Genomic DNA, 27,424 nt, shown 5'->3' on the forward strand with positions numbered 1-27,424 from the left:
CTCGTACGGAAAGTTATAGGTGTTCATTCTTCCCGCGCGCTGTACGAGATTGGAATAATAGAGAATTGTGAAGGTGGTTCTCTGCCAGGCACTTAAATGTGATTTGCAGAGTATCCATGCAGATGTAGATGTAGAATAGTTAAGTGGCAGACTGCGGCACAAAATTCTTAAAGCATTATTAACTTAAAAATAATCCTCACCAACCACCGCTAGCTCTGCGCTGATAGTTCGTTATGAACGTGATTTCCCCGTAAAATACTGTATCACAGACAAATGTAAAATCATTCTCTTACTCAGAGTTAAATTTAATTCTCTTACAGTAATTGGCCTCGAAAGGAGCATCCGGTTACCCCAGCAAAACACATATGTACAGTGGAAGAGCTGAAATCATTCAAAGTTGCGTCAAACATGAAGCACTACTATAAAAGGACTCAAGCACACGTCAGAGTAATTAAAACATAATTAAAAGAGTGGTAAAGGGGCTACTAATAGGGGACGGGACTGATTCTGTGGAGGAATGTGGAACTTTTCTACCGTGTTTTCATGAATATATCCAAAGGATACATGTTTGAAAACTGTGGCTCATACAATGCATCTGTGCGCCGAGCTTAGCCCTATATGTGTTGCCTTATTTATAAATTAACTCCTGTTTGGATTTAAGGAACTTCGTATAAAAAAAGCGGTGTATAATTTCTTAACGGTGTGAATTAACACACTCCTGTATTTATTGTTTTGTTGTACTGATGATGGTTATGGCATGCAGTGAAGACTTCTCTAAACGTCCAACAGGGACGCCATCTGGAAAAAACATTTCACCAGGTTAACTGAGTTCAGGCTGTCAGTTTCTGTTTGCATCTAGTTTCACGGGTACTTGAGTTGTACTCCTTTGGATAACGATTATCATGATTTTTTGCTATGTGGAGTAATAATTGTGCTGTGTGGATGGTACACATGTTGATACAGTAGACATTGCTCTTTGTGACACGCATTGGCTGTTATGTACTTTACGTAAGAAATTGTAGTTTTAGCCTACTGTCTAACTGGATAATTCCCAAATTCTATAAGTCCCTCCAGATCCTCGAGTGCCATGCACTCCGCCTCGCCTTCCATATACGCCTCCCATCCCCACGCAGATCCTCTATAACCTCATTCCTTTCCCCCATCTGCTCCTATTCCTCGAACATATCTGCATACTCTACACCTCCCACCACCTTGATCCCCCTCATCCCATGGTTTCTCCTCTCCTCTCCCATCCCCGCCCTCTGCCGCGCCTTCACTGTTGTGTCCCCCCTACCCTCCATCTCTTCACCCTTCATCTCCTTTCCCAAGGTGGCTTCCGTCAACTCCCCCTCCCAGATGATGCCCTCTCTCCCTCCATTTATCCCTCCTATCAACTCTGATACTCACCCCCCCTTCTTTCCTTTATCCTTTCCCTGGGCTCCCTCTTCAACCCTTCCATCCTGTTTTCTCCCCGCCTAACCTCTCCCTACCTCCCTTCTATTCCCCCCCCCCCCCCAAGTCCTTTTTTATTCCCCTCCTCTGCCTTTCCCCATTCCCTGTCGAGTCTGCCAAGCACCCCCCCCCCCTCTTATAGGTCCTCATCCCCCATCGGCTTCTTTCCCCCCTGCCCCCCTTCGTTTTCCCGCTCGTTCCCCCCTTTTTCTTTCCCATCATCTGTCCAGGTTCCCCCCATCTGCCCTTGGCTGTGGTATGTCATATTTGCCAACTTTTTGGTGCAGTGTTCAAGTGAATGTTCGGTGTTGTTCGTCTTTCCAAAGTGTTGCGAACAGAAATCATGATGTCGCTGGGTGTGAATTTTATGTCTCTTGCGAACAGAAACCAGATCGTGTTTTTTAATTGTCTATTATGTTACCTGTCCGCTTCGTATGTATTTTATCAGCATCATCATCCCTTTGTTCTATGTTTTAAGTTCCACGATTTTCCGCCATGTTACCATTTAAGTCTCCGATTTCATCGCCTGTTTTTATTATTTATTATCTTCATCTTTTTAAAACAAATTCTGTAGGCTGAAGAGCGGTATACTAAGCTGCTGCCAGCCCGCCCCCTTTGGGGGGAATCGAAACTCAATAACGAAAAATGAAAAAAAAACAGGATAATTTGAGACAGATAAAAACCCGAAACTAATCATCATCAAGTTATAAAAAGAGCTCTTTTGCAACTTTGGCTGTTTGTCATATCCAGAACATTTCATTGTGGCCGGTTGCTGTGCCCCCACTGAGAGAATCTCTGCTCTTATAGACGAACACCTTCAGTTTATTATCCACAACCTACCCTCCTATATAAAAGATAACTACCATTTCCTGCGCCGACTCTCCACAATTCCTTCCTTTACCACACGGTTCCCTGCTCGTCACTACTGATGCCATTTCCCTTTACACCAACATCCCTAATTCCAATGGCCTTACCGCCATTGAACACTACCTTTCCCAATTACCAATGAATTCCAATTTTTCAATTCATCTAAATGAGATGGCATGAATTAAATGTCAAACAAATAGTTATTAGGAGTCGAGCTATTTTCTTACATGTCTTCATGCAGCGCTACTTGCAAAGCACTAAAACAACTGGAAATGAGGTTAGTTTGCATGTTTTCGTAATGTACTTAAAGGATTGTGTGACGATGTGCCATGATGTTTTTGTTACCTTTCGATGCAGGCGGCGGGCGAGAGTACGTCCCGGTAGCCGGTGCGTATGTAGGGGTTGAAGCGCATGTGCTCTGGCGCCTCATCCACGGTGAGCAGCCGCGGCTTGTTCGCTGGCGAGGCTTCTGGCTCCAGTAGCTTGCTGGCGGGGTCCTCGCCAGCTGGGGACGCAGACACCGGCCGCAGCTGCTGCCGGCAGCGCTGCAGTCGCTGCCGCTGGTAACACCACACCTGGCTCTTTATTTTACGTAGGCAATGAAGCTCTTGGCACAAACACGGTACTTCTTTCCCCTACTTTCGGGGAATACAAAATTATGACGGGAATGTAGAAGACAATACAAAAGGCTGAACTAGCAGGTCGTTTCCACTCCCTTTTCAGGAATCACACTAACATTAACACGAATAACACGAATAACCATGGACCTTGCCGTTGGTGGGGAGGCTTGCGTGGCTCAGCGATACAGATAGCCGTACTGTAGGTGCAACCACAACGGAGGTGTATCTGTTGAGAGGCCAGACAAACGTGTGGTTCCTGAAGAGGGGCAGCAGCCTTTTCAGTAGTTGCAGGGGCAATAGTCTGGATGATTGACTGATCTGGCCCTGTAACACTATCCAAAACGGTCTTGGTGTTGTGGCACTGCGAACGGCTGAAAGCAAGGGGAAACTACAGCCGTAATTTTTCCCGAGGGCATGCAGCTTTACTGTATGATTAAATGACGATGGCGTCCACTTGGGTAAAATATTCCAGAGGTAAAATAGTCCCCCATTCGGATCTCCGGGCAGGTACTACTCAAGAGGACGTCGTTATCAGGAGAAAGAAAACTGGCGTTCTACGGATCGGAACGTGGAATGTCAGATCCCTTAATCGGGCAGGTAGGTTAAAAATTTAAAAAGGGAAATGGATAGGTTAAAGTTAGATATAGTGAGAATTAGTGAAGTTCGGTGACAGGAGGAACAAAACTTATGGTCAGGTGAATGCAGGGTTATAAATACAAAATCAAATAGATATAATGCAGGAGTAGGTTTAATAACGAATAAAAAGAATAGGAGTGCGGGTAAGCTACTACAAACAGCATAGTGAACGCATTATAGTGGCCAAGATAGACATGAAGCCCACGCCTACTACAGTAGTACAAGTTTGAATGCCAACTAGCTCTGCAGCTGATGAAGAAATTGATGAAATGTATGATGAGATAAAAGAAATTATTCAGGTAATGAAGGGAGACGAAAATTTAATAGTCATGGGTGACTGGAATTCGACAGTAGGGAAAGGAAGAGAAGGAAACGTAGTAGGCGAATATAGATTGGGGCTAAGTAATGAAAGAGGAAGCCGCCTGGTAGAATTTTGCACAGAGCATAACTTAATGATAGCTAGCAATTGGTTCAAGAATCATGAAAGAAGGTTGTATACATGGAAGAACCCTGGAGACACTAGAAGGTATCACCTAGATTATATAATGGTAAGACAGAGATTTAGGAACTAGATTCTAAATTGTAAGACATTTCCTGGGGCAGATATGGACTCTGATCACAATATATTGGTTATGAACTGCAGATTCAAACTGAAGAAACTGCAAAAAGGTGGGAATTTAAAGGAGATGGGACCTGGATAAACTGAAAGAACCAGAGGTTGTACAGAGTTTCAGGGAGAGCATAAGTGAACAATTGACAGTAATGGGGGAAAGAAATACAGTAGAAGAAGAATGGGTGGCTTTGAGGAATGAAATAGTGAAGGCAGCAGAGCATCAAGTAGGTAAAAAGACGAGGGCTAGTAGAAATCCTTGGGCAACAGAAGAGATACTGAATTTAATTGATGAAAGGAGAAAATACAAAAATGCAGTAAATGAAGCAGGCAAAAAGGAATACAAACGTCTCAAAAATGATATCGACAGGAAGTTCAAAATGGCTAAGCAGGCATGGCTAGAGGACAAATGTAAGGATGTAGAGGTTTATCCCACGAGGGGTAAGATAGATACTGCCAACAGGAAAATTAAAGAGACCTTTGGAGAAAAGAGAACCACTTGCATGAATATCATGAGCTCAGATGGAAACCCAGTTCTAAGCAAAGAAGGGAAAGCAGAAAGGTGGAAGGAGTAAATAGAGGGTTTATACAGGGGTGATGTTCCTGCGGACAAGATTGTGGAAATGGAAGAGGAGGTAGATGAAGATGAAATGGGAGATATGATACTGCGTGAAGAGTTTGACAGAGCACTGAAAGACCTAAGTCGAGACAAGGCCCCGGGAGTAGACAACATTCCATTAGAACTACTGACAGCCTTGGGAGAGCCAGTCCTGACAAAACTCTACCATCTGGTGAGCAAGATGTACGAGACGGGCGAAATACCCTCAGACTTCAAGAAGAATATAATAATTCCAATCCCAAAGAAACCAGGTGTTGACAGATGTGAAAATTACCGAACTATTAGTTAATAAGGCACAGCTGCAAAATACTAATGCGAATTCTTTACAGACGAATGGACTGGTAGAAGCCGACCTCGGGGAATCGGGGAAGATCAGTTTGGATTCCGTAGAAATGTTGGAACACGTGAGGCAATACTGACCTTACGACTTATCTTAGAAGGAAAATTAAGGAAAGGCAAACCTACGTTTCTACCATTTATAGACTTAGAGAAAGCTTTTGACAATGTTGACTGGAATACTCTCTTTCAAATTCTGAAGGTGGCATGGGTAAAATACAGGGGCGATAGGCTATTTACAATTTGTACAGAAAGCAGATAGCAGTTATAAGAGTCGAGGGACATGAAAGGGAAGCAGTGGTTGGGAAGGGAGTGAGACAGGGTTGTAGCCTCTCCCCGATGCTGTTCAAACTGTATATTGAGCAAGCAGTAAAGGAAACAAAAGAAAAGTTCGGAGTAGGTATTAAAATCCATGGGGAAGAAATAAAAACTTTGAGGTTCGCCGATGACATTGTAATTCTGTCAGAGACAGCTAAAGACTTGGAAGAGCAGTTGAACGGAATGGACAGTGTCTTGAAAGGAGGGTATAAGATGAACACCAACAAAAGCAAAACGAGGATAATGGAATGTAGTCGAATTAAATCTGGTGATGCTGAGGGAATTAGATTAGGAAATGAGACACTTAAAGTAGTAACATCGAGTATAGATTTAAGTGTCAGGAAGTCATTTCTGAAAGTATTTGTATGGAGTGTAGCCATGTATGTAAGTGAAACATGGACGATAAATCGTTTAGACAAGAAGAGAATAGAAGCTTTCGAAATGTGGTGCTACAGAAGAATGCTGAAGATTAGATGGGTAGACCACATAACTAATGAGGAGGTATTGAATAGAAAAGGGGAGAAGAGGAGTTTGTGGAGAACTTGACTAGAAGAAGGGATCGGTTGGTAGGACATGTTCTGAGGCATCAAGGGATCACAAATTTGGCATTGGAGGGCAGTGTGGAGGGTAAAAATCATAGAGGGAGACCAAGAGATGAATACACTAAGCAGATTCAGAAGGACGTAGGTTGCAGTAAGTACTGGGAGATGAAGAAGCTTGCACAGGATAGAGTAGCATGGAGAGCTGCATCAAACCAGTCTCAGGACTGAAGACCACAACAAGAACGAAATATCTTCTTAAAGGTAAAGGGTGACCCCTTATGTATTTTTGATCGTGTACTTCAAATGAAATACTTAAAATGTCCAATCACAAGCAGTTTTGACACAATTTGAAAATGTCTGTGCGGTATTAAAACTGTAGCTATTTAAACATTATAATAATGCCAGTATGATTTTGTGATCTTTGGCATTGCAACCTGCTATACGAAAGCTATTTTAGTTTATAGTTTATGATGCAACTACCTTAAACTAGGGCTACTTGAGCCATGAGGATTAACCTGAGTAAAAAAAAGAGGCTGTTTATGAGGATTTGAAAGTAGTCTCCATCATACTCTGTCAACACTAACCGTGATTCTTGTGCAAATGGGACAGACACGGAAAAGACAAGCACTGGCCTCGGAAAATCTGGCAAAGGAGAAGGCCAGAAGTTGGAGGGAGAAAAGTACTATTCGATTCTTTGGTGGACCTTTCGAAACTACTACTGTCTCCATTTCACATAGAACTTGGCATTACGAAACAATTTATTGAGGCCCTACTACTTTCAAGTATCTACCACGTAAGATTCCGCGGCTATCCGAAACTAAATCTGAAAGGTGTTTTCGTCAGCCCTGACATTCGAGAACTAATAAAAGAAGGGGCATTTGAAGACAAAATGAAAATAAATGAACGATCAGCTTTGATATATTTTAAAGAAGTTGTCAACAAAAAAATGGCTCTTAGCACTATGGGACTCAACGTCTGAGGTCATCAGTCCCCTAGAACTTACAACTACTTAAACCTAACTTACCTAAGGACATCACACACCTCCATGCCCGAGGCAGGATTCGAACCTGCGACCGTAGCGGCCTCGCGGTTCCAGACTAACACCTAGAACCGCACGGCCACTCCGGCCGGCAGTTGCCAACAAGTTTTTCGGCAATTACAAAGAACCTGATTATGAGAGCATAGCAAGAAAACGTTGGATAACTTCAAAGTTTTGGGTGCGTTGATGAGCTTGAGATGCACTTCTTGGACTCCCACGTCAGCTGTTTTCCAGAAAATCTGGGTGGTAAGGATGAGAAACAAGAAGGAAGATTCCACCAAAATATCAAAGAAATGGAACGGAGGTATCCAGGGCCAATTGGGTGGCAAGATGACAGCTGACTACTGCTGGATATTGCACAGGCAGTGCGCAAAAGAAGACGTTGGAAACATAGATTTGAGCTGAAAAATAAGGGACACTAAGATTTACGACACTGTATCAATAGAAAGTTGGTTAGTTGGTTAGATACATGTTCCATAGATCATTTCAACGTTTCTTTTATCGGAATGACGAGTAATGTCTCAGAACATAACACTTCACCATACTTTTAGGAGTGTGATCATTCTACAGCTTTTTTTAATAAAGTTTTTTTAAATATATGTGTTTTGTAAGAATTTTCTGGATCTTCATCGTCGTTTTGTGACAAAGAAACCTTCAGGTCGTAGAGAGAAACACTTAGCATTTCTGAACTTAGCATATCAAAACACATTAAGGCCACCTAAAATAATTAAGAAAAACTGTAATATATAAATTGCAGACCTGTCTAATCAGCTGTTTTTCTATTTGCAGAAAGAACAACATAACGTAGCAACATGAACAAATACTTGAATTTTTATACATGTTGTGTGGAATTTGTTGATGTTAGCGGCTGTACTACGAAATTTGTAAAATAATTTTTCTGCTTTAATCACTTTTTATCAATAATTGGTATCATGACACGATTTGTCAACATGCTGTCATCATCAAGCGCTTTACAGTTACATATACATTAATTTTTAAATATGAAATCTTGCATTGCACTTGCAACCCATGCGGCTTTATAGTAATATAATAAAAATATTTTCTTGTTTTTTAATCCCGTTGTAAATTGCAATAGGCTTCGTAAAATTTTTAAGAAAACGACCTTTTGCATGCTGCACATGAATTTTCTATTATATTTATACACCCAACGCATCTTCAATAAGTTTTCTGGAATATAACTCAATTTTCCTCTTCACTTACTGATTTTTGTATTTAAAACAGTTCACGGAAATATTTTACGATGAAATGAAAAGGTACTTGCAGGAAAACGTTTAATTTACTTTTAGACAATGACGTGATTTTCCCCTGTGGAAAAAACCGCGTGGAAATCTGCACTTTTTCTTGTAGTCACTGTAATTCCGTAGGATAACATTTTCGCTGGGATTTTCGGTGTCATTTGTCCCTATCTTTTGTATTGACTCGTTTTCTTCCCATTTGTATACGTGTTTATTTAAGCGTACGTGTGCGTGCTTGTGTGTACGTATGTGTACACAGGTGGAGTTCCTTACCAGGATTCCGCGGACGGTGTCCAACAGGCCGGGCTTCGACGTCTCCAGCGTCCTTTCCCATGGTATCAGCATCGTGTCCGCCTGCGCCCTTCTGTGGAAAAGTCGTTTTCACGTTAGTAATGCACTAAACCGGTTTCTGGTGCAATGTCTGATTCATGAAGTATCCTACAATGAACACTACGCAACATATACTATCACATACCTACAAATAATACAAGTAATTACTTATCTGAAATGTTTTCGGAGTTGTGAATTTGGACAACCATCAGCTATACAATGGAATGATGGCAATGAATTTGTGCTGGACCGCGACTCGAACCTGGATTTCCCGCTTATTGCAAGCGATCGCCTTACCATTAGGCTATCCGAGCATGACTCACGATCAGCCTCAGATTTCCGTATGTCGTGAACCATGTGTTACAACCTGCATTCGTACTCATTGTGTCTATTCCCGTACACAGGAGACATTTTAATTGAAAGTCGCTTACCCGGTGTCAGAGGGTAAATACGGTATTGTTGTACCTATGTATTCAGAAGTACAACGCAATGCTCCTTCGGACATGCATGTACGGAGTGTTCCAAAAGTCTCTCCGCAGTGCCGTATGATTGTTATCCGCGCGTGCCGTATGGTTGTTCGCCTGCCTGGGTTACTTCCCTTCAAGTGGATTCTCCCAACATTCGACTGTTTCGTTTATCTCAGCCAGTGTCAGTAGTATCGTTGGTATGTGTCGTTACGTGTTGACGTGAACGTTTAAGCTTAGTTCCTTTGTTTCGTTTTTGTGATTGTTAAAATGCTAGCCGTTGAAGAACGTGTTTTTTGTTGAACAAGTGTTCAAAGCTGGCGGTAAATACACAGAGTTTCAGTTCGTCAAACATTTAATTCAGTTTTCCCGGAGACAACACTCCTACATCGCAATACTGTGTGAGATTTGACAAACAAATTTCGAAGTACGGGTACAGTGACTGATGCACCGAGAAGTGGTCGTCCTAGCATTTTGTCTGAGGATGAACTACTCGAAATTTCCGATAAAATGTCCATGAATCCGAAAAAGTGAGTAAGAAAACTCGCCCTGGAAATCGATGTTAGTGTCGGTACGGCCCACACAGCTGTAAGGAAAAAATTAGAACTTTTCCCATACAAAGTGACAGTCGTGCAAGAATTTAAAAATACTGATGATGGCAAGAGACTGCATTTATGTCAATGGTTCAAAAATTTCGTTCGGCAAAATGTAAGGGATATTCTTAATGAAACGTTTTCACCGCTGAGGCGTGGTTTCATTTATCCGGGTACATGACTCACAAAATTCTCGTGTGTGGTGTACTGCAAATCCATTGTGTATTCATGAGGAACCACTTCATTCTGTGAAAACAGGAGTTTGGATTGAAATTTCTAGACGTCGGATTGTGGGTCCCATATTTTTCAACGAAACAATAAAAGCACAACGATACTGCAGTGATATTCTGTACCCATTCATAGGAGATCTTGAGTTAAATGAAATGCTGAACGGTTTTTTTCAACAAGATGGTGCAACCGCGCATACAGCTCGCGTTTCAATGTCACTGCTTGCTGATGTTTTTGGTGATCGCACAATTTCACAGGGACTTTGGCCTCCACGATCGCCTGACCTAACACCATCTGACTTTCTCTTCTGGGGTGCAGTGAAAGCAACTGTCTATAAAAACCGTTCAAAATCCATCGATGAATTGAAAATTGCAATATCCATTTTCACTGCTTCTGTTACAGAAGAAATGTTACAGCTTGTGTTAGGAAACATGATTAGACGAATTGAATTGTATATTCAACAACAGAGGGGATACTTTGAACATTTAATGTGAAAATTTGTAAGTAAAAATTAATATCCAATAAATTAATAGCTTGTATTTCACTGACTTTCATTTCGGTATATTCAGTGCGGCATACGGCACACGCGGCTAACAATTATACGGCACTGCGGAGAGACTTTTTGATCACCCCGTATGTAAGACATCTCACGCGTCAACACTGTCCAAGCATGCACCCGTGTCCGAATGAACAGTGAATCGTACTTCTGCATACTACAGACACTGCATTATCGAAATTATATGAGAACAGACTGATATTTTGGAAACTGAGAAAAATAGGAGTTAACAATTATTCGTGCTATAGTAATCATTTCGTAGCACGAGTAAAAACAGAGTCAAAGATTTATTTTCCACTTAAAAATTGCATTCACACATAAACGAAACTAACTCGCCAGAAATTCAGGCTATCCTTAAATACAATGCTTGATAAAGGGAATGAAGCATCCAGAAGGGGAGAAGTAAACGGAATGAAACATTCGGCGTTGAGAGGGCATGTGATGTTATTTCGCTGACTATAAAGTAGTCAAATTTACAAAGAACTCGGCTGTATGAACCCACCCTGTCAGGCCTGATGCATGCTCTAATTCGACTGGGAAGGGTTTCGTAAAGCATTTATACTTTTTCCTGCAGCAAGCTGTCTCACAACTGTTGCAGTTGGTCCTCGATATACACGATACTGGCACTGACACGGAGTTGACGTCCGAGCTGGTTCCACGTATGTTCTCTCGTGGATAATGGGGCCTTGCTAGCGACGGGAGTAACTCAGCACCACGCAGACAGTTCATACAGACAATTGCCATGTTTGGGAGAGCATTGTCAGATGGTTGAAATGGCTCTGAGAACTATGGGACTTAACATCTAAGGTCATCAGTCCCCTAGAACTTAGAACTACTTAAACCTAACTAACCCAAGTACATCACACACATCCATGTCCGAGGCAAGATTCGAACCTTCGACCGTAGCGGTCGCGCGGTTCCAGACTGAAGCGCCTAGAACCGCTCGGCCACAACGGCCGGCAGAGCACTGTCCTGTTGAAAAATGGTGCCACGACACTGCTGCATGGGAGGTAACAAATTAGGACGCAGGATGTCTTTGACGTACCACTGCACCGTCAGAGTTCCCTTGATCCCCACCAGCCGTGGGAGTAACACCGCTGTGCATATCCAAGATATTGGAAGAATGAGACTACTCTCTATGTCGCCGCCATAGTTACCGACGATGGACATCTGGGGCAGTCCGGAACCACAGTTCATCGCTGGACACAAAGCGACGGCGTTCATCGTGAGTCCACGCTTCCCGATCACCACTCCAAATGCAGCCATCTGTGTTATGGTGTTAATGGCAGCCTATGTCTGTGACCGTAATTCCCTAGTCAGGCTGCCGCTAGTTTCTCGCTAATGGTGCGGATGATGCAAAATGTTGCAGCGAGTCTATTATGTGTTCTCACATGGCAGGCACTATCACATCCCAGTGCTCCACATATCGGGATATTGCACGTTTCGTCTAGTCGGCCGATTGGAGACCCACAATGAGCCCACTTTCAAACTATGTCTAGTACTGATAACGCTGTCTCACATCAGTACGAGGCATCTCTGTGTTCTTCAGAGTGATCACTCGACAGCTGACGCTGTTCACGCCGCTTAACGCCCTGCCAGGCCTGGCAACAACACTTAAGCCTAGTTTACACGACGACACTAGGTTGCAGGCAACTGCGCTACTGGACACTGAGAATGCGCGCCACACGTTTGCGCAACTCGTTAGTGAAACTGAACATTTTCGGCGTGTTCCAACTGTGGCGACACTAATTGCATGAGTTTTGAGCTTATGTGTATTCGTGGAGTGCAGACAAACTGAAATATGAAGTGGGGGAACGGAGAATAATGTTCGCTTTTAGGATAAATATGCTTTGCATAGGTGTTTGTGGTATTTCAGTGATGCTGATTACAAAAATAAGCAACATATTGCTGCCGCTGAGACCGCCATGTGCGATCGTAACATAGATGGTTTGACAGTATCTGAGCTGCAGGGCAAAATTTATTGAGTTAGGAGCACATATACAACTGAATTAAGAAAAATACAAGCAAGTGTAATTCTAGCTGTGGCAATGCTCTCGTCTACAAGACTAAAATTCCATCCTTCGAATTGGCCAACTCTTTGTTAAGGAATATTGTTGACACGAGGGAAAGCTATACAAATTCAAGAAGCTGCATTCTTTATTCAGTATTCATCTATTTAAAACGCCGCAGCAGTGCTCCCCATTCACATATGTTTCAATTTTGAAATATTGCCACTGTGCAGATCTACCTTCAAGAGAGTAGTATGCAAATCATTCTCTTCTTAATGCGGCCTGTTTCGAATAATTATTTTTGCTAATGTTAATAATTACTACTGTTAATGTTAATAATTGTTTGGGTTAACGAAAAAGCGTCATCACCAACTCAACCCGTTTCTTATAGGATGCCGAGTGTTCTCGATTGTAATGCACGCAATATGATATGTAATTTCAGTTCTGGCGACAGTGCTTCATCCATTACAGTACCTTTATTCCTTATCGAATAACTAACTCTATTTAGAAGAAACGTGAACAGGTCTGGTGACATACTAAGATAATTAAAAGAATTTCTTGGATCTTCCTTTATAAATTATTTCAGCAAGGATGCTGACCAACCCGGCTGACGTTTTTTCTTTATCCAGTCACGAATCGAAACACGTTTCTTTTTTTTTTTTCCTTATGCAGCAATTCCACGCAACAAGCTTTAACTCCATCACAACTCGTGCGACGTGCAGCTACCAAAAGTTTCATTTCAGACACGGCTCAGGAATCCACAAAACGACGAAACTTAAGTGTATACTGATGTCGCCGTGTCTACAGTCACATATGAAACCACTTGCGTGCAACTCATTCCACGCAACGAGCGGCGCAACCCAATGTCCTTGTGTAAACTAGGCTTCAGCACAAACTACACTAATCGAAGCCAGTAGCCGGTCTACCTGCCACAGAGAATTATTGCAAATCCAAATCCACCGATGGTTTGTAGGTGTATGAAGTTATATTGGCATCCGACCATATCTTCTGGGCGCTCCTTTTTTTTCTGTCAGGCAGTTTATTTTCCAGACGGACGAAAATAAACTCAGAGGAATAACTCGGGCTATTGTAATAATTTATAGCGCGCACAAAAACAGCGTAAAAGCGTTGAATTTTCCATTTAGACTTCGCATCCGTACAAAAACGGAACTAACCTGCCAGAAATTCACGTTATCTTTAAACAAGAAAATGTAATATCGAAATGTATTCACAGCTGCAAATATAAACAACCATCAGCTGTATAACGGAATGACGACAATAAAAACTTTGTGCCGCACTGGGATTCACACACGGATATCCCGCTTATTGCGAGCGGTCGCCTTATGCTATTCGAGCACGCTTAAAGGCCAGATACAAACTTACATATATCGTCAACCATGTGTCTACAACCTGCACTCGTACATCTATAATCGATATTCCCGTACAGAGGATACATTTTAATTTAAAATCGCTTGCACGGTGTCGAACCTGGGCCCGTAGGACGGTAATCCGTCACGCTGAGCACTCAGCTATCGGGGCGGACAGAGAGGAATGATGCTGTCAGTATGCAAAACTAAACAGCGCAACTTTCATTTTTACTAATATTGCATTTTCTATACAATACTTTATTGCAGTGGCTGTGTTGTTAAGAAGTACAAAGCATTGCAAAAGTGCGTCAAGACGACATTGACTTTGCATTGCATCGTACTTTTTAACAACACAGCCGCTGCAGTAACGTATTTATCTCGCTGTTCTCATCTCTGCGACTTCTCATTACTTTCGTCTTTCTTAGATTTATTCTCAACCCATATTCTGGTATCATCACACTGTTCATTCCATTCAGCAGATCATGTAATTCTTCCTCACTTTATTTCACGATAGCAATGTCGTCAGCGAATCGTATCATTGATATCCTTTCACTTTGAATTCCACTCCTGAAACTTTCTTTTATTTTCATCTTTGCCTCTTCGATGTGCTGATTGAACAAAAGGTGCGAAAGATTGTCTTCCATCCTTTTCAACCCGAGCGCTTCGTTCTTGGTCGTCCACTCTTATTATTCCCTCTTGGCTCCTGTACATATTGTTTATTACCCGCCTCTTCCTATAGCTTAACCCTATTTTCCTCAAAATTTCGCACTTCTTGCACCATTTTACATTGTCGAGCGCTTTTCCCAGTTCGACAAATCCTATGAACGTTTCTTGATTTTTCTTTAGTCTTGTTTCCATTATCAACCGCAACGTCAGAATTGCCTCTCTTGTGCCTTTACCTTTCCTAAAGCCAAACTGATCATCATCGAACAAGTCCTCAATTTTCTTCTCCATCCTTCTGTATATTATTATTGTCAGCGGTTCAGATACATGTGTTGTGAAGCTGATTGTGCTACAATTCTCGCACTTGTCAGCTCTTGCCCCCTCGGAGCTGTGTGGATGATTGTTTCCCGAAAGTCAGTTGCTATGTCGCCAGACTCATACATTCTACACACGAACGTGAATAGTCGTTTTGTTGCCTCATCCTCGAATGATTTTAGAAATTCTGATGGAACGTTATCTATCCCTTCTGTGTTATTCAATATTAAGTTCTCCAAAGCTCTTTTAAATTCTGATTCTAATACTGGATCCCCTAACACTTCTAAATCGACTACTGTTCTTCTTCTATCACATCAGACAAATCTTCCCCCTCAAAGAGGCCTTCAGAGTACTTTTCTCTGTGGTGAGTCAGTCCTTCCGACAATCATTTCTTTTTCGATTTCTTCACATTCGTCATGCAGCCATTAGCTTCCCTGCACTTCCTATTTATTTTATTTGTAGGTAACATGTATTTCTGAAACTTCCTGGCAGATTAAAACTGTGTGCCAACCGAGACTCGAACTCGGGACCTTTGCCTTTGACGGGCAGATGCTCTACCAACTGAGCTACCTAAGTACGACTTAACGACCCGTCCTCACAGTTTCAATCCTGCAAACCTAACAGAACTAGCACTCCTGGAAGAAACGATATTGCGGAGACACGGCTTAGCCAGAGCCTAAGGGATGTTTCCAGAATGAGATTTTCACTCTGCAGCGGAGTGTGCCCTGATATGAAACTTCCTGGCAGATTAAAACTGTGTGCCAGGCGGAGACTCAAACTCAGGACCTCTGCCTTTCGCGGACAAGTGCTATACCAACTGAGCTCCCCAAGCACGACTCATGACCCGTCCTCACAGCTTCAATTCTGGCAGTACCTCGTCTCCTACCTTCCAAACTTCACAGAAGCTCTTCTGCAAACCTAGAAGAACTAGCACTCCTGGATGAAAGGACATTAAAACAGTTTTAATCTGCCAGGAAGTTTCATATGAGCGCACACTCGAGTGCAGAGTGGAAATCTCATTCTGGATACTCGTCTTTCTGTATTCCTGAATTTTCCTGAATACTTTTGTACTTCCTTCTTTCATCGATCGACTGAAGTATTTCTTCTGCTACCCATGATTTCTCACAGTTACCTTCTTTGTACCGACGGTTTTCTTTCCAATTTCTGTGATTGGCCTTTTTAGAGATGTCCATTCCTCTTCAACTGAATTTCCTACTGAGATATACATTATCGCAGTATCTATAGCCTTAAGAGAACTACAAAACTATCTCTTCATTTCTTACCGCTATCGTATCCCACTTCTTTGCGGATTGTTTCTTCCTGAGTAGTCTCGTAAACTTCAGCCTACTCTTCATCACTACTAAATTGTTATCTCAGTCTGTATCTGATCCCGGGTACGCCTTACAATCCAATATCTGATTTCGGAATCTTTGTCTGACCAGGATGTAATGTAACTTAAATCTTTCAGTATCACCCGGCCTTTTCCAAGTATACTTCCTCCTCTTGTGATTCTTGTACAGAGTATTCGCTATTACTAGCTGAAATTTATTAGAGCACTCAGTTAGACTTTCTCCTCTCTCATTCCTTGTCCCAAGCACATATGTTCCTCTAACCTTTACCTCTGCCCCCTACAACTGCATTCCAGTATCCCATGACTATTAGATTTTCATCTCCCTTTACATACTGTATTACCCTTTCAATATCCTTATATGGTTTTCTATCTCTTCATCTTCAGCTTGCGACGTCGTCATGTATGCCTGGAATATCGTTGTCGGTGATGACCTGCTATCGATTCTGATAAGAACAATCATGTCACTGAACTAGCCGCAGTAACACACTGTCTGTCCTACCTTCATATTCAAAAAATGTTCAAATGTGTATGAAATCTTATGGGACTTAACTGCTAAGGCCATCAGTCCCTAAGCTTACACACTACTTAACCTAAATTATCCTAAGGACAAACACACACAGCCATGCCCGAGGGAGGACTCGAACCTCCGCTGGGACCAGCCGCACAGTCCATGACTGCAGCGCGTTAGACCGCTCTGCTTCCTATTCATAACGAATCCTACTCCCTTTATACCATTTTCTGCTGCTGTTGATATTACCCTATACCCATCTGACCAGAAATCCTCTTCTTTCCATTTCACTTCACTGTTCGCTACTAAGATTGAGTCTTTGCATTTCCCTTTTCAGATTTTCTTGCTTCCCTACCACGTTCAAACTTCTGACATTCCACGCTCCGTTCCGACTCGTAGCATGTTATCCTTTCGTTGCTTGTTCTATCTTTTTCTTTAACACTTCATAGATCTTAAAAATGCTAATAACTGGTTTCCCATCTCAAATTTGTGAATATTCCTTAACCGCCTACAAGAAATTCCAGTTCGGTAACCTGTTTTCTTTGTATGATTAATTTTGTGATTGCATTGGATATTTTCAAACAGATTCCAGGGAGCAGGAATTGTGGCGGGGAGGGTTCCCATCTGGGAAATATTTGGAAGGCGGTTTCCCGTTTCAGTATTTGCCTGTGAACCAATGAAAAACGTTCTAAAACCATTGTCTGAACAGAGAGGCTGGTTAAGTCAGTTTGTTGCTAGTTCAACTTGTGTGTGTGTGTCAAGCTGTAGATCTGAGGACGTGCTCAACTTGTAATGAAGTGTACTTTGCCTGCCAATGTTCAATCCACTTTTTTTTGTTAATTCCCTACCCACGAGAGCAGGACTGATTGTAGCAGAATTTGGTTCTTTCCAGAAAAATTTTGGAGGGATATGCAGTTCTTCATTCGCTTTACCATCAGGGAAAACTTCAAAACTATTCAAAAACTTTAGGTGGAACTAGAAGGCTGCAAATACTTTTTGCTTATTCTAGGACAGTAATGTCCCAGGCAAAAATTTTAAATGTGTGTGTGGGGCGGGGGGGGGGGGGGATGGTGGGTTCGTGTGTTCCGTCTGTCTCTCTCTCTTTGTCGTACATGCGATGGCTGCCACTAGTTTAACGACACATGTACAAAAGCCATTCCTACTGTTTTCCTCTTGCGGATATGTATAGTTCCATATACTTTACGATGATTTGCCACATACAGCTGTATATTCAAAAAGAAACAGTTAATGAGTAAGAGTTATCCGTGCTAACAAAAACTGATCGAGTTATATTCAATTGGTTCAGCACAAATGAATGAGGGATTCTACGAACTAAATATTTTCTGCAAGATCTTCAAGCAGAAACGGTTTCTAGCATCCTACCAAATGCGCATCCAATCCTGCGAAAAATTCCGGGGAATATACAGAGAGGATTATTATTAATAGAGACAATAGACAACAACAATGGCAACAAAACCGTTCCAGTAACAGTGGGTTCGTAGACGGGTAGTTTTCGAGGCGTAGTTACGAGCCAACACGGACATCCGTACGAGGTATTGTGCTAATTAGTACAAATGTGACTCGAATGTAAACTTTTCGATTAAGTCCCCATCATATTTGGCTGAACAAGAAATGCAGTACTAGTCCATCACATTGCATGTTATAATTCACTGTACATTCTTGTTCGTTAAAGGAGCTGTTTCACGAGACATCCTCATATTTGCATGCAATACTGCACTGGTTACGAATTCTTTCAGACATCTTCGGAGCATCTCTCATATTTTGAGAAGCCTGGATAATTCGTTGCTCCAGTTCTTCAACCGTGTCAGTGGGATTGCAGCAGACTTCACTTGTCAGATAGACAGAAAAAACCAGAGGAATGAGGTCAGGTGATCTTAGAGGTTAAGGTACAGCCATTGTTCGACCTATCCGTCTTGGGCCACGTTCGCGCGCGACATGTCTTATGTCCTGTACGAACCAGTTGCGCACGAAACACAAAAATATACATTTTTAGTGTCTCCGTGCTGTTTATCAGATTACTCGAGTTGCGTACCCCCTTGAATATTAAGAAATCCAAATGCCGTATTGCACATTTTCCTTTCCACTTAACCCGACTGAGGACTGGCTAGCAAATGCATTGCTACTTCGTAAGTCTGTTTAAAATGTATATACGGTATGTTGTAACTTCTACGATAAATTTTTTTGCTTCGTCTTCTTGACGGCATCATTTTCTGTTTTCCTCTACGCCAGAAATTTGTATGCTACCGTTTTAATACACTGTAGTTTGCTTATTTCGGTTTTTCTAAATTGGATTATTTTCAGTTGTAGAAGTCCCTCCTTGTCCACTGTTTCCTTATTTCGTCTAATGTTTTCCAGATTCATGCTATTTATTTTTATGTAATCGGTTGTTTCTTACTCGATGACGGCTTTCAGAAATTGAAATACTGGTATGTTGGGATATGGCAGAGATGAGGAGATGGTGAAAATTGACAACTGGGCTGGATGTACTATTCTGAGACATAATTTGGAAACCGACGCGTAGCTTCTTCGTCGGACTGAATGACCATATTATCGTATACGAAACAATCGTCTACCCCGCCAGGGACCAAAAATGTCTTTAGGAATTATGAAATGTCACCCTGACTATTATATTTCTTTACATGACCTAAAGATTATATTTTACGAAACCAAGTCCGAGGTGGAAACGACATCCTTTCAGTGGCCAAAAAGCGAAAACAGCAAAATGAATAGCCACTTCAAAATCAACATAAACAGTCCTCGGAGAAAAATTTAGTGGCTAATGACTACTTAGATGTTGAAGAGGCTGTTTGGCGTGTATCAAGAGACTTACTTGTCAGTAAAGTAACAAATAACCGTTCGTATGTATAATTCATAAAACCCGTGTACCACGAAAAGTTGTTTAAAAAGGGAAGGGCAGCTTGTAAAAGCACCGTCTATAACTAATTATCAAAGCTGTCTTAAAAACGACAGGTTTTTGCTGTGGCCAGTCCTATAATGCTGTTCTCAAAAGCATTAACAAATTACCAATTTTAACGTAAGGTTGATAAGTTGCTTGGGCACTGAGGTACAATCTCATGGAACTCCGATAGGTCCCTTGGCAGTTCAGGACGAAGCTTCATACGTGCAGAGTGCAGATTTTTTCTAATCAGAATGACATCTTTGTTATTCAACTGAAGGCCCACTCCGCGCCCCATTGTAGATAACCAAGTTTGTGCACGCAACTAATATGTTTACCGTTAATCGTATATCCGTTACTCGGACGTTTATTACAGCGTCTCTACTGGATCCATCCACAACTAGTGGCTTAAATGGTTCAAATGGCTCTGAGCACTATGGGGCTTAACTGCTGAGGTCATCAGTCCCCTAGAACTCAGAACTACGTAAACCTAACTAACTTAAGAACATCACACACATCCATGTCCGAGGCAAGATTCGAATCTGCGACAGTAACGGTCACGCGGTTCCAGACTTTAGCGCCTAGAATCGCTCGGCCACTCCGTCCGGCCGATCCACAACTAGTATCCGGCTCTTACATCAGCAACAAAATGTCCGCGTATCTCATCACGCATTTACCACATCCCACAACCACGGTAAATGGATGAAATTTCACACCAGCCAGATCGAAAATTTTATAATTCAAATATATCTGTGCTAACTAGGGCAATATTTCATACTGATGTCAATGCTGGCTCTTAACCACACGTTAGCAAATATCTCGCAAACGAATCGTTTGTGGATCGGTATTTACTGGAACGTTTCTGCTTCTACTGTCGTATTCTTTCTCTCATATAAGTTTTCCTATTAAGTGTGATACAGTGAAAATAAATTCAAACACTCACCGACTACCCAACGAGCTCGCATCGACCTTTGCGGAGGCTTCCCGGCGCGCTGACAAGAAGCCTAGCCCCCTTGTTTCTGCAGACCGCCTACTGTACCCAGGAGGTAGCAGGAGTGCCCGTTACCCCCAGACAGTTCTTTCTCTCTGTCCCTACTTGAGGACCCCGGAATACAGCGTGAAGACGCAGACCTGACCGCAGCACGCAACCGCTGCGGCGTTAGCTGCGGGTCATTACGGCGCTGGCAGTGCTGGATGCCGTAACCGCGATACGGCTTTGTCTTACTAACAGGGGCTACGAAATACTGCCGTACGCCATTGTCACGAAAACGATTACTCCTCGAAAGGTGACAAAACTGAAAGTGCTCCTCATTAGCTCTAATGAGACATCCCTGTCATTATCCACAGTTTGTGTTGTATGCGTCACGACTCTTTCGCAGAATTCTGAAACTCTTCGCGTGGCTGAGAGTAAGGATCGATCTTTGAGTAGCAGGACCGGGAAACTGTACTTTGGTGTCATGCAGGAAATTCAGTTTTAAGGCAAAGAATATTGTCACTGTCATAAAAAAGATGGCTTAAAACAGCCAAAGCTGAAAATTAAATACAAATAGCAAAACATACATTGAGCTAGGTTGCTACTACATATTGTTATTGTTGTTGTTAGTCTGAAAACTGGTCTGATGCAGCTCAGCATTTGAACCTGCTTAGTGTATTCATCCATTCATCCCTTGATCTCGCACTACAATTCCCCCCCCCCCCCCCCCCGCGCACCGCACACTCCCCACGCTTCCTTCACACCAAATACACAATTCTTTCACATCTCAGAATCTGTTGTTTCAACCTAGCCCTTCGTTTAGTACTGTTGTACCTTAAATTTCTTTTTACTCCAGTTCTATTCAGACCTCCTCGTTTCCTGCTCCATCTACTCATCTAGTCTCCAGCATTCTTCTGTAGCACATTTCAAACGCTTCTATTGTCTTCTTGTTTGAACTGCTTATCGTCTACGACTCTCTACTGTAGAAGGGTACGCGCCAGACAAATACCTTCAGCAATGACATCCTGAAGATTTCCTCAAGCCAAACTAAAGTGATGTCATTTCGAGGATGAGAATCAATAACAGCAAAAATCGTAATAAATGAACAAATAATTTGGAAAAGTATGTGAATTTAGGTATCGGTGTGAGTATGCAAAAGGAGATGATGCTGAAATGAAGCTTCAAAGGCATTTCTGTGGTACAATGCGACGAACATTAGAACGTAATGTTCGCAAGAAAACCCTAACCAAACTATACAAAGCTAAAGTTCTTCTATCTTTGCTGACGGATGCAAAAGCTGGACTCTAGCTTCTGAGCAAATAAGATGAGCTGGATCATCTGAAATGAGGTTTCTCCGCTATGTTGGTGCACACCCGTTTCTTGATCAGAAGAAGAATATTGACTCTGTACAGGAATTAAATGTGGAGTCAGTTACAGACATAAAAAGACAAAGTGGAGGGACATTGAGCAATGTACAAAACACTACAGACTCGCTAAAATTGCACGAATTGTTCTCAAATGGAGTAGCCCAATATCGATTATAATGAACTACACTGTTACCGATTAGACAATTAATGAACACTATCTAATCAAAGGAATATGGGAACTTATTAGTGGACATTAATACAGGGTATGTTTATCATTCGCCCTTATGTCTGCTCGAACTGTCACGGGTAAGCTTTCACTGACGTGTCTAAATGTCTGAGGGGGAATGGCAGCTCATTCATCGTCAACAGCCGACACCACAGGACGTAGTGATGATGGATGCAGGAGCCTGGATCGAAGGCGACTTTCTAACTCATCCTAGATTTGTTCTGTTGGGTTCAGGTCGGGACTCAAGGCAGGCTAGTCCGTTTCAGGAATCTTGTCGTCCACGCAGCATTGCGTCACAGATGCTGTTTTTGACAGGGTGTATTGTCATGCTGATACAAAAAAAAAAAAATGGTTCAAATGGCTCTGAGCACTATGGGACTTAAATATTGAGGTCATCAGCCCCCTAGAACGTAGAACTACTTAAACCTAACTAACCTAAGGACATCACACACTTCCATGCCCGAGGCAGGATTCGAACCTGTGACCGTAGCGGTCGCGCGGTTCCATACTGTAGCGCCTAGAACCGCTCGGCCACTCCGGCCGGCATGCTGATACAATCAGTATTCGTCTCCGAAGTGTTCCTCTACTGTACGCAGTAGGAAATTCTGTAAAATGTGTTCGTATCATTCCGCATTTAGCGTTTTCTCAAGCGCAATAACGTGATCACACCTTAATCAACGAAAAACACCCCTTTACTGTAACACTATCCCCTCCGAACTTCACTGATGGTGCTATGTGGTAACGTGCTCCAGGCATTCGCCAAACACAAAACCTACCATCGGGTTGTCACAGGGTATAGCGTGATTCATCACTGCAGATCACTCGTTTTCAGTCATCCATTGCCCAGTCAACCGTTTCCCAATCTATTGTAGAAATGTCTGGATTCCGAATAGTTGCTCGACCACTGTGCCGCATTCTTTTTAACTTTGTGCGGCAGTCAGGCTGGACTACTGGTAGCACTTCGAAACTCACGTGTGGTTGCTTCAGCTGGTTTCATGAGATTTCTCACAACCACCTTCCGCACTGCTCGACGACTCCTGTCCTTCAGTACAAGAGGTCTACCTGGTTCTGGTTTAGCTGTCGCTGTTTCTTCGCGTTCCCACTTGAGAATCATATCACTAACAGTTGCCTTGGGCGGCTTCAGGAAGACTGGAATGTCCCTGACGGATCTGTTACTCAGGGGACATCCAATGACCAGGCCACGTTTGCAGTGACTGAGCTTTCCTGACCGACTCATTCTGCTGTTACTTTTTCTCTAGTGATAACCAGGTATTCCCCACCCCATTTTATACTGGTGTGTTCACCTCTTGTGCCATGTAGCTATCAGTTCCGCATTTCTTTTGGTAGTGAACGTGTAGTGTGTACAGCCCATTCAATATCATCATATACTTTCCCTACCTCTTCATCCTCTGCTTGCGATGTCGGCATGTGTACCCGACCTATCGTGGTCGGTGTTGGTATGCTGTCGATTCTGAGGGGAAAACCCTATAACTGAACTATTCACAGTAACTTACTCTCTGCCCTTCCTTCGTATTCATAATGAGTCCTACTCCCGTTATACCATTTTCTGCCGCAGTTGGCATTACCCTGTGCTCATCTGACAAGAAATCCTTGTCTTCTTTCCATTTCACTTCACAGATCCCCACTAAATCTAGATTGAGGCTTAGCATTTCCCTTTTCAGATTTTCTAGCATCGCTAACACGTTCAAACTTCTGACACTCCTCGCCTCGCCTTATAGAACATTATCCTTTCGCTGGTTATCCAATCATTTTCTCGTGGTCACCTCCCCCTTGGCAGTCCCGTCCCGGAGATGCGAATGGGGTCTGTTCCGGAATATTTGGCCAATGGAGAGTACATCATGACACCTTTTTTTTCAGTCACAGGCCACATGTCCTGTGGATACACATTAAATGTCTATATGCGTTGGTTTCCATTGCCTTCTGCATTCTCATGCCGTTGATTATTTCTGATTCTTCCACCTTTAGGAGCAGTTTCCCACTCCAAGAGCAAGAGAGCGCTCTGAAACTCTCTCCGCTCCTCCGCCCCCTTTGACAAGGCCGTTGGCTGCGTGAGAGTGATTTGTTATGCAGAAAGTATTCGTCTGCCATTGCTGATAATTTTTATTCAAAATTTAATCTGTGGCGGGGTTCGAACCCGCGACTGAGCGCGTTTCGATTAAGAATTATAGACGCTACGCTTAGGCCACGGGTTGTAGGGGAAGCAGTAAAAGGAAGGGAGAAGGGAGAATGTGGGCACTACGAATGTGAGAGTGAAGATTAATTAAGTTCTGCAATAAATTTTAGCTAGAAATAGCGAATACTCTGCTCAAGTATCACAAGAGAAGGAGGTATACTTGGAAAAGGCCAGGAGGTACGGGAAAATTTCAGATTACATCATGGTCAGTGAGAGATTCCAAAATCAGATACTGGATTGTAAGGCGTATCCATGGAGTAGATACTCGTAGATTCAGATCACAATTTAGTAGTGACGAAGAGTAGGCTGAGGTGTACGAGACTAGATGGCAAGAATCAATCCGCAAAGAAGTGGGATACAGAAGTATTAAGGAATGAACAGGTACGCTTAAAGTTCTCAGGGGCTACAGATACTGCATAAGGAGTAGCTCAGTATGCCGTTCAGTTAAGGTGGAATGGACATCTCTAAAAAGGGGAGTTAGAGAAAATGGAAAGAAAACCGTCGGAACAAAGAAGGTAACTGTGAAAAACTATGAGAAACAGAAGGAATACTTCAGTTGATCGGTGAATGAAGGAAGTTCACAACTATTTAGGGAAATTCAAGAAAACAGAAGTACAAGTCACTTAGAAATAAAATAAATAGGAAGTGCAGGGACGCTAAGACGAAATGGCTGCATGAAAAAATGTGAAGATACCGAAAAAGAAATGATGGACGGAAGGATTGACGCAGTATATAGAAAAGTGAAAACAGCGGATGTTGCTTTTGTATACAGAGTAATAAATGGCCGGGTGCTCGTAGGACTCGCGCATGAGTGTTGTGTACAAACCTAATTACGTACGTAGACAGTTCATCCACTCTGGAAACCGAGAATTTCGACCATTTTTGCCCGTTATCAACATTGATACCCGTAAATATCGTTCCCACAGATTTAAAGATTTTCGAGAATGTTTTCATTTCAATAATATACATGTGACATTAAGTCATGAAGGAGGCAGGCAACCATTACTACGAGGGTAATCCCAAAAGTAAGGTCTCCTATTTTTTATAAGTGCTTAGACCTGTCTGTTTCTGCAATGGTTTACATCAGTTTACAGCTTGAACATTTAGCTATTTTTCGACATAATCACCATTTCTGTCGATGCATTTTTGTAGACATTGTGGCAGTTTTTTTATGCCCTTGTCATATCAGCTCGCCGCCATGCTGTTCAGAAAGTTATGAACCTCTTCTTTCACCTCGTCGTGGGAGCGGAGTCGCTTCCCGGCCAAATGTTCTTTTAACCTAGGGAACAGGTGATAGTCACTGGGCGCCAAGTCAGGACTATAGGGTGGTTGGGTGATTATGTTCCAACTGAAACTGTTGCAGGTGAGCAACGGTTTGCCGAGCGATGTGTGGGCGAGCGTTGTCATGGAGAATGTGTACGCCCTTGCTCAACATTTCTCTTCTCCGATTCTGAATTGCCCGTTTGTGTTTTTTCAGAGTCTCACAGTACCTGTCAGCATTAATTGTGGTTCCAGTGGGCATAAAGTCGACCAACAATACCCCTTTCCCATCCCAAAAAACGGTTGTCATGACTTTACCGGCAGACTGTGTTTGTTTGAATTTCCGCGGCTTTGGCGAAGAAGGATGCCTCCACTGGCGTGATTGTTGCTTGGTCTCAGGTGTAAAGTGGTATGCCCAGGTTTCGTCACCCGTGACAATTGAGTCCAGAAAGTTTTCCTGTTCGGCTGCAAGGCGGTGAAGAAATGCGCGGGAAGCATCAACTCGTTGCCACATGTGGTCCTCAGTCAGTCCGGTAATTCAATGTTTCCGTTAAAATTCTGTGAGCGGTGCTTCGGCAAACCTCAGGAACCAACGTGCAGAGATTAGCCAGGATGATCTGCCGATGTTCACGCATGCTTTGCTCAACCTTCACCACTGTCTCCTCAGAAATTGACGGTCTCCCACGCCTTTGTTCGTCGTGAATTTCGGTCAGACCAGCTGCAAAGTCTCTGCACCACTTACGGACATTTTTGACATCCATGCACGACTCACCATACACTTCCGTCAATTGGCGATGGATTTCAATCGGCGTGGTGCCCTTTGTGTTGAAAAACCGAATAACTGCGCGCAATTCGTACTTGGCGGTAACATCCAACGGGATCTCCATTCTCAATGGCTGCCAAGCCAAGTCAGCGCCTCAGCGCGGCGTGCGCATGTTTACACACAGCAAGTGAAGCACTCCTCATAACAGTGTGACCAACTGCCACACAAACAGAGTTCTGTACTTATAAAAAAATATGAGACCTTACTCTTGGGATTACCCTCGTATAATAATCAGTAATCCTCCATTCAGTATGACTGCGTCGGAACGGTAAAAGTCAAACATAGGGCAAGAAATGACTTTTGTACTCATATGACGCCTTTCGGAATTCCTTCATCATCAGATGTCCCAAGGCCATCAGTAGTTCCAATGGAATGTTGTCTACTCCGGGGGCCTTGTTTCGACTCAGGTCTTTCAGTGCTCTGTCAAACTCTTCACGCAGTATCGTATCTCCCATTTCATCTTCATCTACATCCTCTTCCATTTCCATAATATTGTCCTCAAGTACATCGCCCTTGTATAGACCCTCTATATACTCCTTCCACCTTTCTGCTTCCTCCTCTTTGCTTAGAACTGGGTTTCCATCGGAGCTCTTGATGTTCATACAAGTGGTTCTCTCATCTCCAAAGGTGTCTTTAATTTTCCTGTAGGCAGTATCCATCTTACCCCTAGTGAGATAAGCCTCTACATCCTTACATTTGTCCTCTAGCCATCCCTGCTTAGCCATTTTGCACTTCCTGTCGATCTCATTTTTGAGACATTTGAATTCCTTTTTGCCTGCTTCATTTACTGCATTTTTATATTTTCTCCTTTCATCAATTAAATTCAATATTTCTTCTGTTACCCAAGGATTTCTACTAGCCCTTGTCTTTTTACCTACTTGATCCTCTGCTGCCTTCACTACTTCATCCCTCAAAGCTACCCATTCTTCTTCTACTGTATTTCTTTCCCCCATTCCTGTCAATTGTTCCCTTATGCTCTCCCTGA

At 42.7% G+C, this 27,424-nt stretch overlaps 1 protein-coding gene across 1 annotated transcript in view; it reads right to left on the reverse strand.

The window, feature by feature from the left end:
* The window catches only part of LOC126235153 (progestin and adipoQ receptor family member 3-like), a 122,212-nt gene that overhangs the window by 64,492 nt on the left and 30,296 nt on the right, over nt 1-27,424 (reverse strand). The window contains exons 2-3 of the mRNA XM_049943889.1: nt 8,569-8,659; nt 2,665-2,879 (exon numbers count right to left, since the gene is read on the reverse strand). Of these exons, the coding sequence (XP_049799846.1) occupies nt 2,665-2,879; nt 8,569-8,640 (287 nt within the window). The 5' untranslated portion in view covers nt 8,641-8,659. The remainder of the gene's footprint in view (nt 1-2,664; nt 2,880-8,568; nt 8,660-27,424) is intronic.

The sequence above is a fragment of the Schistocerca nitens genome, chromosome 1, assembly GCF_023898315.1.
Source record: "Schistocerca nitens isolate TAMUIC-IGC-003100 chromosome 1, iqSchNite1.1, whole genome shotgun sequence".
In the NCBI taxonomy this organism is placed as follows: domain Eukaryota; kingdom Metazoa; phylum Arthropoda; class Insecta; order Orthoptera; family Acrididae; genus Schistocerca; species Schistocerca nitens.